Source organism: Crocuta crocuta, unplaced genomic scaffold (genome assembly GCF_008692635.1).
Source record: "Crocuta crocuta isolate KB4526 unplaced genomic scaffold, BGI_CrCroc_1.0 scaffold1471, whole genome shotgun sequence".
Taxonomy (NCBI): domain Eukaryota; kingdom Metazoa; phylum Chordata; class Mammalia; order Carnivora; family Hyaenidae; genus Crocuta; species Crocuta crocuta.
In genome coordinates, this window is record NW_027527547.1 from 166,191 (window position 1) to 180,116 (window position 13,926).

Here is a 13,926-nt window from a genome sequence, read left to right on the forward strand (position 1 = left end):
GTGGGTTCCTACACGTAATTCAAAAGGTAAATACGTTTGTGATTTTACTAGCTTCCACCACATCCCTTATTTGGAGGCTGTAATGGTTTGCATTCCCTGGGCAGTGTGTGAGAATTGGCCTCATTACAGGCTTGCCAGTAGAGTATATTGTCAACCATTTGGATGTTTTCCCAATTATATAGGTGAGGGGACCTCTCAGTGTTGTTTTAATTTGTTTCTCTTATTATGAGTGAGTAGAGCGGATATTCATGTATTTAGAGCTCATTTGCATTAATTTTCAGTCAACTATCTGCTGGCCAATTTTTTGTTATCAGATTTTTGCTCTTTTTCCTTTTCCTTTCTTCCTCCTCTTCCTTTTAACTTTCTATATAAGAGTTTTAGGGCTCTGCACCTCGATTGTGCTATCAGGAAGCTCTTCAGAGTTTAAATCTAAGACAGTGCCCACATAAATATTACAGAAGCCCATGTAGCATTTAGGAGTGTCCTGCAGCCTTACAGTTTTGTGACTGAATTACCTTCATCTAATATTTTTGCCCTGGTTTGTATTTAACTTCTGAGTATCAGCCTTTTAGAACTGGAAAAGGATTTTAATGATCGTTTAGTTCTAACCTCATATTTTTATAGGTGAGGAAACTAATTCTGTATTCTTAGTTTTTAGATTTATAGGCAAAATCTTCTAGATGTTCATTCAAATATCTTTTATTCCAGATGAGAACATAAAGGGCCAGATGAATGTACCTCTGTGTAGGAAATAGGAATGGCAGTTTGTCACTAGGAAGAGACTAGAGTTTTTAAATTATAATTCAAGAGTTTCAAATTCTGGAATTGTGATCATCTTTAGGCCTGTACTCTCTCACAGCTTTCCAGATGTTTTCTAAGCACCATCAGATTTGAAAGTAAATGGAAACTCTTCTTAATGCCTTAATTTGGCATGAAGATTTCTGGGGATGAGTATAATAATATAGTGTATGTACAAATGCTTCTTGTTTTTCATGGTTTATATATATAATCTTTAAAGTTATTTTTTCAATTTATACTCATTAATGTATTTATTTTGCTTGTTATATGGGCAGGCACTCATAAAATATTTTTTCAAAACAGGGATGTTCATATAATTTTCTGTTTTTCTTAGGAGTTCATGTGTCACACAGTTAGCCCTTTTGGAAAGTGTGTACAGAATGTTCAAGAGGGATGACCTACTTTCAAATGTCACTCGCCAAGCATTTATAGATCGCTCTCTTCTCACTCTGTTGCGGCACTGTAGCCTGAATGCTTTGAGAGAATTCTTTAGCAAAATTGTGGTGGATGCCGTTGATGTGTTGAAGTCTAGATTTACAAAGGTATTGTATATCTGTACTATAAAATTAAATGTACTACTAAATTTTTTTTATGTTTCATTAATTAATTTTGAGAGAGAGTTAAGACAGAATGTGAGCAGGGGAGGGAAAGAAAGAGAAGGAGACATAGAAGCCAAAGCAGCTCCAGGCTCTGAGCTGTCAGCACAGAGCCCTACACTGGGCTCGAACTCATGAACTATGAGATCATGACCTGAGCTGAAGTTGGACACTTAACCAACTGACAACCCAGGTGCCATTTAAATTGACTATTAATAAGAATTGATAAATCTCCTTGGCCAGTGTTCTTAAAAAAAATGCAGTGTGTTCAGTCAGAAGATCTCTGTTGCTCAAGGAGCATTCCCTCGACAGTTTGGTAACAACTTATAGTTACAGGGGATCTCCCTTATGCTGTAACAAATTACCACCAACATGGCTTAGAACAACAGAAACTTACTCTCTCATAGTTCTGCAGGCCGGAAATCAGCTTCCTTAGGCTGAAATCAGGTGTTGAAAGGCCCTGGAGGCCCCGGGGGAAAATCTGTTCTTTGCCTCTTCTAGCTTCTGGAGGCTGCCAGCATTCCGTGCCTTGTGGCCACATCACTCCTCTCTCTGCCTCTGTGGTCACACTGCCTCCTCCTCTTCTGTCTCATCTCTCTCTGCCTCCCTCTTAGAAATATGTGATTGTATTGAGGGCCCACTTGGATAATCTCCCCATCTCAGGATTCTTTACTTGATTTCATCTGTATAGTCCTTTTTTGTCATGTGAGGTAACATTCCAGTGATTAAAACATGGGTGTTTGTATGTGGATATTATTCAGCCAAATACCGTCCACCTGCATCAAATGTTCCCTCTTGCAAAATACATTTATCCCATCCCAACATCCCCCAAAGTCTGAACGCATTATAGCATCAAGTTTTAAGTCCAGAATTGGCCTCTGAATATTATCAGCTCAGAGTCCTCTAACTTTCATCATTCAAACCATATGAATCATGTATCAGTGAGATTCTGGGTATGATCCATCAGGGGACAAAACTCTTTTTTTTTTTTTTTTTTTTTACAAATAGTTTATTATCATATTAGTTTCCACATAACACCCAGTGCTCATCCCCACAAGGGGACAAAACTCTTTCATTTGTGAACTTGTGAAACTACAAAACAAAATATTTGTTTTTCTTGCCTGTAGAATTCAGGGGTTACAACAACCTCTTTCCATTTCATTTTGTCTCTGTCCCTTTCAGTACAAGCTGGTGGTGGTTTTTCTGGTGTAACGTTCTCAAAAACTCTGTAGCTCTACTCTGTATGTCTTAGAGGTTTACTCTGTTAAACAGGAGAGTCCTCCACTGATCTTTGCTGGATAATTCCATCTGTGTTCCTGTTTCTGATGAAATGGTTGAGGGCATCCCTGAGTCCCGTGTTTACTTTCTTCAGCACCAGCCCAAGATTGTCTAGTCACACCCTCGTTGTCCCTGGAGCCACTTTTCTAACGGTGAAATTCCTAATGTTAGCATCTTTTACAGTCTGGATAAGCTGAGAATTTCTCAAATCATCAAGTTTTTGTTCTTTTTGCCCAGCAGTTCTTAACTCAATTTATCTCTTGCCCCTCACATTTTATTTTAAGCAGCAAAGAAGAAAGCAAGTAGCACTTTCAAAAATTTTGCTTGGAGATTTCTTAGTTCAATATTCAAGTGCATGGCTTGTAAGTTCTGTGTGTGTAACTGTAGAACACTATTCAGCTAAGTTTTCTGCCACTGTGTAAGGATCCCCTGTCCTTCAGTGTCAAAAAAATATGTTCCTTATTTCCTTCTGAGACCTCACCGGCAGCTACTTTAATGTTCATATTTGTACCAAAAATGTGTTTATGATGATTGAGATGTTTTCTAAGACAATTTGGCTTTTTCTAGCATGCTTTTTCACTTCCTTCTGAGCCCTCACCAGTAATGCCTTCAGTGTTGGTATTTCTACCAACAGTCTCTGCAGGAAGTTTAGGCTTTTTCTGTCATGCATGGCAAATTTCTTTTAGCCTCTACCCATCATCCAATTCCAAATTTACTTTCATATTTTTGGCATTTGTTAACAATAGATTCAACACTTGATGCCAAAATGTGTGTTATTTCCTGAACCTTCAAGTAATAAATTACCATAAGCTTGTGGCTTAGAACAACAGAAATTTATTCTCTCTCAGTGTTGGAGGCCAGAAGTCCAAAATTAGTTTCATTGAGCTAAATTTATGGTGCTGCCATGGCCACGCTTGCCCCAGTGGCTCTGAGTGTCCCCTTCTTGTCTCCTCTGGCTTTTGGTGGCTGCTGGCATTTCTTAGTACTTGGCTGCATCACTGTGACCTCCAATTCTGTCGTCATGTTGCCTTTTCCTTTTTGTCTCCTCCCTTTCGCTGTCCTCTTATAAGGTTATATGTGATTTCACCCACATGACCAGTCCAGAATTATTGACCAACCTCAAGATCCCTGACTTAATCACATTTGCAAAGTCCTTTTCTTTGCCTTTGGAGAACTCATTCATAGGTTCTGGGAATTAGGACTTGGATGTCTTTAGGAAATACCATAAATTGTTGAAAATTTTGTTTTCTAATACATTGAAGTTTCACCTGTTATTGTTATGACTTTGATAAGATTTTGTGCAAAAGTCCTATATTGCTGCTCTAAGTACACCCTTTGGGCATTATATTTCTTGCCACACTCAATACAACACATCCATACTTACACCCATGTTTCTGACCCTTGGCAGCTCCTACTGAAGTAATTCAACATCTTTGTTAAAATTATTTTCGATGTCAAGAGCACTGAGTATTAAGTATATTTAATTGGGCATTTGATATATTCAAAAACTATTTTTCTTGTTTGATAAGACCAAAGATAATTACTTGTTACTTCTCCTTAGCTAAATGAATCTGCCTTTGATACTCAAATCACCAAGAAGATGGGCTGTTACAAGATTCTAGATGTGATGTATTCTCGTCTTCCAAAAGATGATGTTCACTCGAAGGAGTCTAAAATTAATCAAGTGTTCCATGGCTCGTGTGTTACAGAAGGAAATGAACTTACAAAGACACTTATTAAGTAAGGTGTAGTTAATTTGGGGTTATATTTGATTCGTTAGTATTTTTGATGCATATATTTTATGCATGTATATAATGTGAATAATGTTTAAGTTTATTTAAATTTGAGTTTTTATAGTTTTATTGTTTTTTTTTCCTTATGTACAAACTACTTAGATGGACTTTAATTTAGCAGGTTATGGGTAATGTGTTTTTTGCTATACCCATCTTCTATAAGGAATAAAACGTCATTTCTTTGGCTGTTTTTTTCCTACCATTTTCCTCCCTTAATAGGTTGATATATTTTTAGTGGTATGATTTACAGTATGAAAGGATTTATGTGTTTTATTTCTGACTTCCATTAAAGGAACGCTATTAAAGGAATGATTATATGTTTAAGCAGGTATTCTGTAAAATACAAAGTAATCACATACATTTCCTCTAAAACTGGCCTTCTGATGAAGTTCCCTCTTAGTAAATATTGACACAGACATTGCTGTGTCTCATTTTGCATTTCCCAAGCAAGGTGATCCTTACTTTCCTCTTACCCTAATTCTTCTCTTACCTTCTCGGGCAATGATGTCCCCTCCATCCATTCATTTGCACCAACAAGAGACTTGGGAGTCCTGTTTTATTTTCCTTCATCTTCACCTCTGCAGCCTGCGTGCATACCCCATCAGTCATCAGATCCGGTGGGTGTTATCTCCTCAGCACTCCCCAGACCAGTGCCTTTTCTGATCCTCCTTCCTTCCTCTAGTGCTGTAGCGTCTGGTGCTCTTCAGGGAACTGCTGCAGTGCGGTCTCCTTCTTAGTTACTCTCCCCACTCCTGGGCTTGTCTGTCCACTTTGTGCTGCTGCTGGTATGATAAGACCTATGCAGTATGAACCTGATTCTTCCATCCTCCTGCCTGAAACAATTCAGAAGAACCTCATCTTCAGTAGCAGAGGCCAGGAAACTTTTTCTCTAGAGGTCCCACCCAACAGTAACTGTTTTCAGGTTTGCAGGCTGTATGGTCTTTTGCAACTACTCCAGTGTACTGGCAGAGCAGTCGTAAACTATACATAAATGAATGGGCGTGACCGTGTTCTGACAAAACTGTTTTAAAAAAAATTTTTTTTTCCTAATGTTTATTTTTGAGAGAGAGTTTGTGAGTCGGTAGAGCAGGGGAGGGGCAGAGAGAGAGGGAGACAGAATCCCAAGCAGGCTCCAGGCTCTGAGCTGTCAGCACAGAGCCCGACATGGGGTTAGAACTCATGGACCATGAGATCATGGACCCGAGCCGAAGTCAGACACTTAACTGACTGAGTCACCCAGGGGCCTCAGCAAAATTGTCTTCAAAAGTAGTTGGCCACCCAGGCATTGTCTGGGGATCCCATTGTGCAGAACACAGCCCAGGCTCCTTAGCCTGGCAGGCGAGCTCTTTCACGAACACATCCTCCACCTTTGGCTCACTGCCAGGCACTGCCGATTCCCACCTCATCTTCCAAACACGCACTGTGGCTTATGCCTTACTATAAGTGACACTCCTCTCTGCTCATAATCCTCACATAACTTAGAAATCAAAATTCAATTCAGGTAATTTCAATTAAAACCTTTGTTGGCTCCTTCGCCTGGGTTACCATCCATCCTCCTTGTTTCCATCTCTTAACTTACTGTGCTTGCTGCTGTTGCTATGCTTACCACAGTGTGGAAAATCCCCAGATGGTGCCATGGCCTCGAGGTTTGTAGGGTACGGTGACCTGCTGGTCTTTTCTTTTTGGCTCACACCTGACACTCTGAGAAGACTAAACTGAAGTGAGATCCTGTTGTCTGGCATTGTTGGGCTTGAACGATGATTTCCCTGCTTTGTGAATCTATTTCTAACCTGGATCCACCCCGCAGATTGTGCTGTGATGCCTTTATGGAGAACATGGCGGGTGAGAATCAGTTGCTGGAGAGGAGGAGACTTTACCATTGTGCTGCATACAACTGTGCCATTTCTGTTATCTGCTGTGTCTTCACCGAACTAAAATTTTACCAAGGTTTTCTGTTTAGTGAGAAACCTGAAAAGGTAGGCTTCTCCTGAAATTTTCATTGTTGTTGACGTTATAGGATTTCAAGTTAGATTATATAAGTTAAAATTATATCATAACTTGCACCTTGTTACAATATTAAAGGTGTAGTTCGTTTAGTTCTGCATATATATATATTTTAAAGCCAAAGTATTTCCCATGAATTATTAAGTAGCATTAATTCTGTAGTAGCATCAGCAATAACAGTCTCCACTATTCAGATATTTTTATTATGACTTTTTGGATTTACAGAACTTGCTTATTTTTGAAAATCTGATTGACCAGAAACGCTGCTACACATTTCCTGTAGAAGTTGAGGTGGGTGAAATTTTTCAGTGGTGTTCCTAAGTTTAAAAAATTTACCAAGTGCCTATAGGAAAATAAAACATATGTTATGCTGAACATACTAAATTCCCAGTATTCAAGTCTGCTTTGAACTATAAAATCTGGTAGTTTAATGTAGTTTGGCCTCTCAGGCAACTATAAAAACATGGTCATAACTCGAGTTTTTGCTCTCTTAACTAGTAAAAGATAGAAAATGGCAATAAAAGGAGCTGTGAGGGTGTATCCCAGAAGTTTTTGCTGAGTAAATGTATCTGTGTAGTGAAATCAAGATCCATCCAGACACAGAATTAAAATGCTGTGGCCCTGCTTGGGTGATTTGGCAGGATAATGGGAGTGTTGTGAGCTGAAGTCATATGGATAATTGGAAAACTTGCTGAGGCAAACGTGACAAGCTTGATTTTAGCCAAGCTGAGTTTGACATGCCAGCCTCAACAATTGGTAGGAGATTTTCGCTGCAGCTTTTCACAGCCCATTGGAAACAGTAATTGGGCAGAGCACCAGAGCTCGTAAACCGTGATCTGGGTTAGGTACTATCATTCATGTTCACCTGCCTAGCTGCTGACCTCAGTCATGTCTAAGTGGGTCATGAGTTCCTGTAAATGGCTGCTTCCTGCCTTGTGCCCTTTTGGAACAAGACTGGGAACTTCTTTCAAGGTGTAACACTGTTCAAAGAACTAAAAATCAAAACAATAATAGCACTGGTTTATTAAGTGTTCAGACACTTGCTATATGTTACTTCTAAACTTTGCAACAGCACTGTGAAGTGCTATGATAAACCATCACCATATGGTTGAGTAAACTGAGCTCATAGGTAAAGTACAGACTGTTAGTAATCTGGGCCTTTGACTGCCCTGGGTCCCAGGCAATTTGTCAAAAAAAAGTTTTACTTATTTTTTAATGTTTATTCATTTTGAGAGAGAGAGTGAGCACAAGCAGGGGCAGAGAGAGAGAGAGACAGAGAGAATCCCAAGCAGGCTGTGCACCATCAGCTCAGAGCCTGACTTGGGGCTTGATCTCAGGAAGTGCAAGATCATGACCTCAGCTAAATATGAGTCAGAGCCACCCAGGTGCCTCAAAAAATTAATTTTTAAACAAGACTTTTATCAAATTTAAAAACATTAATAATCCACAAAGAAATACAGGCAAGTGCCCTTAAGGAGTGCGTTTCCCACAGATTCTCACAGAACCCCACTGAGGCAGTTGCTCCTCGAATAGAAAATCGTGATCAGGATTTTAAAAAGTTTTGAATGTGTATTTGTTTTGTCTGATAGGTTCCTATGGAAAGAAGGAAAAAATACATTGAAATTAGGACAGAAGCCAGGGAAGCAGGAGATGGGGGTTCAGGTAGGTTGTTTTCAAGTGACAAGTAAGATTCTGAGAGTTGGTATTTGTTTTGTGAATAAAAGATGTTTTAAGTATGCCGAAATGTTGAAATAGAGTTTGAAAAGGTTTTCAGTGGCAAGTAGTTTTATTTTGAAAGAAATTCAGTTAGCTAAGCTTTTAAGTAAGTAGAAAGATCTCAGCCTGGCCAAAGAGGGCTAAGAGGTGGTATGCTTAAGAGTGCAAGATTGGTTGATAGTTATTTGTTTGCATATGGTCTATGTCTGCAGATTGTTTAAATACATTCAGAAATCAGTGTTAAAATACAAGTCTCATCCTGCCACTCCTCTGCTCCAGACCTTTGTCAGCTCCCACTCCCTGAGGACAGAGCTGCCCATGCCCTGACCCACCTGCTGCCCCCCTGCTACTCTCCTGCTCACTTTGCTCCAGTAGCACTGCTCCCCTGCCTGTCCCTATAGGCACCAGGCTCATTTTGCACCTATAGGCCCCAGGGCATTTGCACATGATGTTAACTCAGCCTAGAATAATCTTGGTCCCAGATATCAGCATTTTGTTTAATGCCAGCCTTTGAAGGAAGTTCTCCTGACTTCCTGATAAAAAAATTACCTGTTGCTTACTCCACATGCTCCTTGTTTCAGTTTTTTTGCTTGATTTTTCTTCATACCTTTTTCCCCCCTGACTTGAGGATAAAATTTGGACCAGTTTTGTAAATTCCTTACATATGTGAATTGGTTGTTTTATAGTAGTATCTTTTCCCACATTTATGTGAGACTTTATATGTAAAATGTGCCCCATCAAAATTTTAAATGCAAAGAAATTCTGTTAACATCATATCCAAAAATTGTATGTGGTCTAAGTTAATTTCTTTGGCCATGACAGTATAGAATAACTGCTCAGTAATGACAAAAGCAGAAGGAGGTGTCTTTTCCCCATTTTCTTTTTGCTTTGTTAATCTGGATTATCAGTTGAGAATCCCAGGATTGATAAAAGCCTTAGCTAACACAGTCTTTAATTTTATTAATATCTTTTGAGCTTAAAGAGATACATTTTTTACTAATTTGAATAAATGTATTTTGTTCTTTATATCTTAGGTGGCCCTCATTATATATCTTCCTTGTCATATTTGGCAGACAGCAGCTTGAGTGAGGAAATGAGTCAATTTGATTTCTCAACTGGAGTTCAGAGCTATTCATACGGTTCCCAAGACCCTAAATCTACCACTGGTCATTTTCGGAGACGGGTGATCACATTTTATATATTAAAAAATATTGTTGGAATTTGTAAAGGAATGGGGGCTCCATTGTTGGAGAACCAGTTCTCTGACGGTAGTCCTCAGAGAATAGCGTTTGGGAAATTTTCCAAGATCTAAATCCCAGCCTTCCATCCTGTGGACTCAGCAATTACATTTTGTCAGTACAGGAAAGAAGTCTCTCTTCAAGGGCTCATTCACATTAACCAGTCCCCATGAGATTAGTGTTTTAAATCAGAGCTGCATTTAAGGGTTTCCAGTGAGAAAGATAACTACCATACTCAGACATCTTGCTGATATGACTGTTGCATTATCTCTCTACAGAAAGTGAAAAGGCTGTTTGAATATTTGGTGTTATCTAACTGAGATAACTGAGTGCATCTGTGTTCACAAATCATAGCATAACCTCATAAACAGAAAACTTACAGGTAGACATACACCTGTATGCTTACATAGGTGCACACGTGTACATATGTGTAAAACCATGAGTTCCACAGATACATCTGATTCCTGTCCAGGGCTCACTCAGATTTTTTCCCTTTCCAGTTTCTCTGATATGCACTGACTGACTTCTTTCCCTCAGCCCCTGTGCTTTCCTTCATAATGCCAGTGCCCTCCTGGAGTGGGTCCTGAACCTCAGGCGGGCACCCCACCCTCTCCTCCTCCATCTCCAGACTTTGCCAGGCAGCTCTTGTCCCACTCTGGTCTGCCCAGTGGCTTTTTGCCCGAGGAGGGTGGGAGCAGTGCAGTGTTTTTGAAATTGAGTTTGTACCTTATGTTGCCTCTTGGGTTGGCTTCTCTCTTTTTTGATGAATGTTTCCAAGAGGAGCCATTCATTAGTTCTTTCACTTAGATTATGTCCCACATCTCTGCTGGGCAGTAAACAAGTGTGACCTGGTTCTACCATGGCTGCGGCTAGCGAGACCCCTCCTTCGTGAACAGGCCATTTATATTGAGGTGTCTTGGGTTCAGTCCTCGTGCCCTCAGTTCAGTCGCTTGACCGAGCCCCGCATCAGATCTGTCCAGTCCTCGTGAGCAGTATCTTAACATACAATAATTTTGACTGAGAAACACGTTAACTAGATCTGAATGCAGTCAAATACTGTAACTCCTTTGACACATTACCAAGTATATGGAAAAAGGGACATTAAGATTATTCTGATTGATTTTTGTGGCTGATTGAATGTGGTTTCTTATCTTATCTCTTATAAACCCAAGCTGATGTCAGCAGTTGGATGCTCAACTGACTGGCTCAACTGATCCGGGACCTCTGTGTACTGAAAGTCTAACAGTGTGCTCTGAATCATTGGATCCTTCCCTTTTCCTAGGATTATAAAGATCCCGGCATCCAAGATGCTGTCCTGGAGTTAGAGATGGATGAGCTTAATCAACACGAATGTATGGCAGCCATGACAGCCCTGATTAAGCACATGCAGAAAAATCAGATCCTACCTAAAGGAGAAGAGGTTTGTTTCTGCTAATCTTACGGTGTCTCATTTAATTCTGTTTATTGCTGTCATCATAAGAATGAACATTTAATAACAGATACCAAATTCTGTATGTACATGATTTTTGTTGCTCATGTCTCTTTTAAATTTTTTAAACAATTTTAATGTTTATTTATTTATTTTGAGAGAGAGAGCAGGGGAGGGGCAGAGAGAGAGAGGGAGAGAGAGAATCCTAAGCAAGCTCCATGCTGTCAACACAGAGCCAGATGTGGGACTCGATCTAACAAACCCTGAGATCATGACCTGAGCTGAGATCAAAAGTCAGATGCTTGACTGACTGATCCCCCAGGGGCCCTTGTTGCTCATCTTTTATTTTGTCATCAAAATGTGAACTTATTTTATCCCACTTTTTTAAGGTAATTTTGAGTGTATCATTTCAGGGTTCAGTGCCAAGAAATCTTCCTCCTTGTATGAAATTTCTTCATGACAAACTAGGAAATCCATTGGTTTCACTAAATATCCGTCTCTTCTTAGCCAAGCTTGTTATTAATACAGAAGAGGTAAGTAGTTTATTCTTTAAAAATTCTTTGCAGTTTTATGTATGTACTTTTTTTTTAAGTACAGTGCTCATCCCCATAAGTACTTAAAAGTAATAAAAGATGTACAGGAACAGTTTTATGTATGTACTTAAAAGTAATTAATAAAAGATGTACAGGAACAGAGCATGACATTTTTGTTCTCTGAACAAATTTGGCAACCATATTTATTTGTTCAGTATCATTTTATCATTTTTTCTGAAAACTAAATTTTATTGAGTTAGAAATGATCTTTGTATAAAGTACATGCATTGGCATCTTTCTTATGGGTTCCAAACTGATTGTTTTCTAGTAGCAAAAATGGTGAAAATATTCCTGTTAATGGTGTTTGAAAAATATCTCTTTCAGATAGTTGCTGAATTTATCAGTTGGTTTACATACAGCGCCGCATCAGGGGAGAGCCTCTAACACCAGTGGTGGTTAGGGAGGATTTTTGTGAGAGCCGTTGAGTGATATGAAAAATGCAGTGGGAGTTTATACTCTGTCTAGAAGGAACACTGTGGGCAGAAATGGCCTCTGAGAGAGCCAGACATGTCTCCACCGACAGCACAGAGAATGGGCACACAGTCCAGAGAAGTGTGGCCGCATGTCTCAGCCAGGTGAGCTAGGCCAGGCCATCAAGATCCGTATAGAGGGTGCAGCTCATTTGTTGCACAGTAGGGAGCCGCTGATGGGTGCTAGATAGGATGACGTGATCCCTCTTGCTCCATGCAGAGTCCTTCTAGGCATCACTGCTGCAGGGCCATCCTCCCCTCCCGCCCTGGGGGGCTGCTGCTGGGCCGTGCTCCCCGGTCACCCCTGATTCCTAGCCCCCAGGCTGCTGTAACAGTGCTACCACAGACTGGGTGGCCTAAACAGCAGAACCTGAGTGTCTCATGGTTCTGAGAGCCAGAAGCCCGAGATCAAGATGTTGGTGGGGACGGGTCCTTTTGAAGGCTGAGAGGGAGAATCAGTTCCAGGCCTCTCTCCCAGATTTTGGTGGCCTTAGGCATTTTTTTCGGCACATAGATGGTGATTTTCATGAGTCTTCACATTGGCTTTTCCCTCGCATCTGTCTCAGTATGTACAAATTTTCCCTTTTAATAAGGACATTGTCATTGGATTAGAGCCCACCCAAATGACATCTCCTAACTTGATAATCTTGAGACCCCATTTCTAAATCGGGTCAGTATCCTTTTGGAGGACACAGTCCAACCAATAACACTTGGGGTCACACGTGATTTCCAGCTCATGTTCCTGAGTGCTGACTTGATGGCTACCAAAAAGGGAGCTGGTGTCTTCATTCTTGGATCATTTCTTAGTAGCTTGGGAGTAGTTGGTAAGCAGGCTGAGAAGGAAGCATGCTGAACTTGTTCACACACATGGATGTGAGTTGCCTCTGAGATATCACTGAGAGATTTCCTGGGGTGTGGTGCATGTCTGGGCTCAGGAAGGACGAGGGGAATTGTTTCCAAAAGGAGATGTTCCAGACAGTCCATTGTCTTATGGAAGAAAAGATTAGAACTTGTGTTTATATTTATTATTAAAATTTCAACATTTATTTATTTATTTTCTTTTAATTTTTTATTTAAATTCCAATTAGTTAACATACAGTGTAATATTAGTTTCAAGTGTAGAATTTAGTGATTCATCACTTAAATACAGGTTCCAGTGCTCACCACAAGTGCCCTCCTTAAAACCCTTCACATATTTAACCCATCTCCCCCACCCATCTCCTCTCTGGTAACCGTCAGTTTGTTCTCTGTAGTTAAGAGTCTGTTTCTTGGTTTCTTCTCTTTTTCACCCCCCCATATTTGCTTGTTTTGTTTTTAAATTCCACATATGAGTGAAATCGTATGGCATATGTCTTTCTCTAACTAATTTATTAGCACAATACTCTACCTCGATCCACATTGTTGTAAATGGCAAGATTTTATTCTTTTTTATGGCTCAGTTTACACACACACACACACACACACACATACACAGACCATCTTCTTTATTCATTCATCAATTGATGGACACTTGGGCTGCATGTATATCTTGGCTGTTGTAGATAATGTTGCTGTAAACATTAGAGTGTATGTATCACTTTGTTTTGGGTTTTCTTTTTTTTGTTGTTTTTTGTTTTGTTTTCTTAAATAGGCTTCAAACCCAGTGTGGAACCCAGTGCAGGTCTTAAACTCATGACCCTGAGGTTAAGATCTGAACTGAGATCAAAAGACAGATGTTTAACCAACTGAGCCACCCAGGTGCCCCTGCATATATCTTTTTGAATTAGTGTTTTTATATTCTTTAGGTAAATACCCAGGGGTCGTAGGGTAGTTCTATTTTTAACATTTTGAGGAGTCTCTATACTGTTTCCAGAGTGTCTGTACCACTCTGCATTCCCACCAACAGTGTAAGAGGATTCCCATTGCTCCCTACCGTCTCCAACATCTGTTCTTTCCCTGTTGGTTCTTTCAATGTTTATTTATTTATTTTGAGAGTGAGAGAGAGCATGTGCAAGTTGGGGACAGGGAATCC

General features: G+C 39.9%; 1 protein-coding gene across 1 annotated transcript in view; it reads left to right on the forward strand.

The window, feature by feature from the left end:
• Nucleotides 1-13,926, forward strand: part of PRKDC (protein kinase, DNA-activated, catalytic subunit) — a 187,967-nt gene that overhangs the window by 88,545 nt on the left and 85,496 nt on the right. The window contains exons 41-48 of the mRNA XM_077765911.1: nucleotides 1,133-1,340; nucleotides 4,234-4,412; nucleotides 6,273-6,441; nucleotides 6,695-6,760; nucleotides 8,059-8,131; nucleotides 9,220-9,368; nucleotides 10,706-10,843; nucleotides 11,266-11,385. Of these exons, the coding sequence (XP_077622037.1) occupies nucleotides 1,133-1,340; nucleotides 4,234-4,412; nucleotides 6,273-6,441; nucleotides 6,695-6,760; nucleotides 8,059-8,131; nucleotides 9,220-9,368; nucleotides 10,706-10,843; nucleotides 11,266-11,385 (1,102 nt within the window). The remainder of the gene's footprint in view (nucleotides 1-1,132; nucleotides 1,341-4,233; nucleotides 4,413-6,272; nucleotides 6,442-6,694; nucleotides 6,761-8,058; nucleotides 8,132-9,219; nucleotides 9,369-10,705; nucleotides 10,844-11,265; nucleotides 11,386-13,926) is intronic.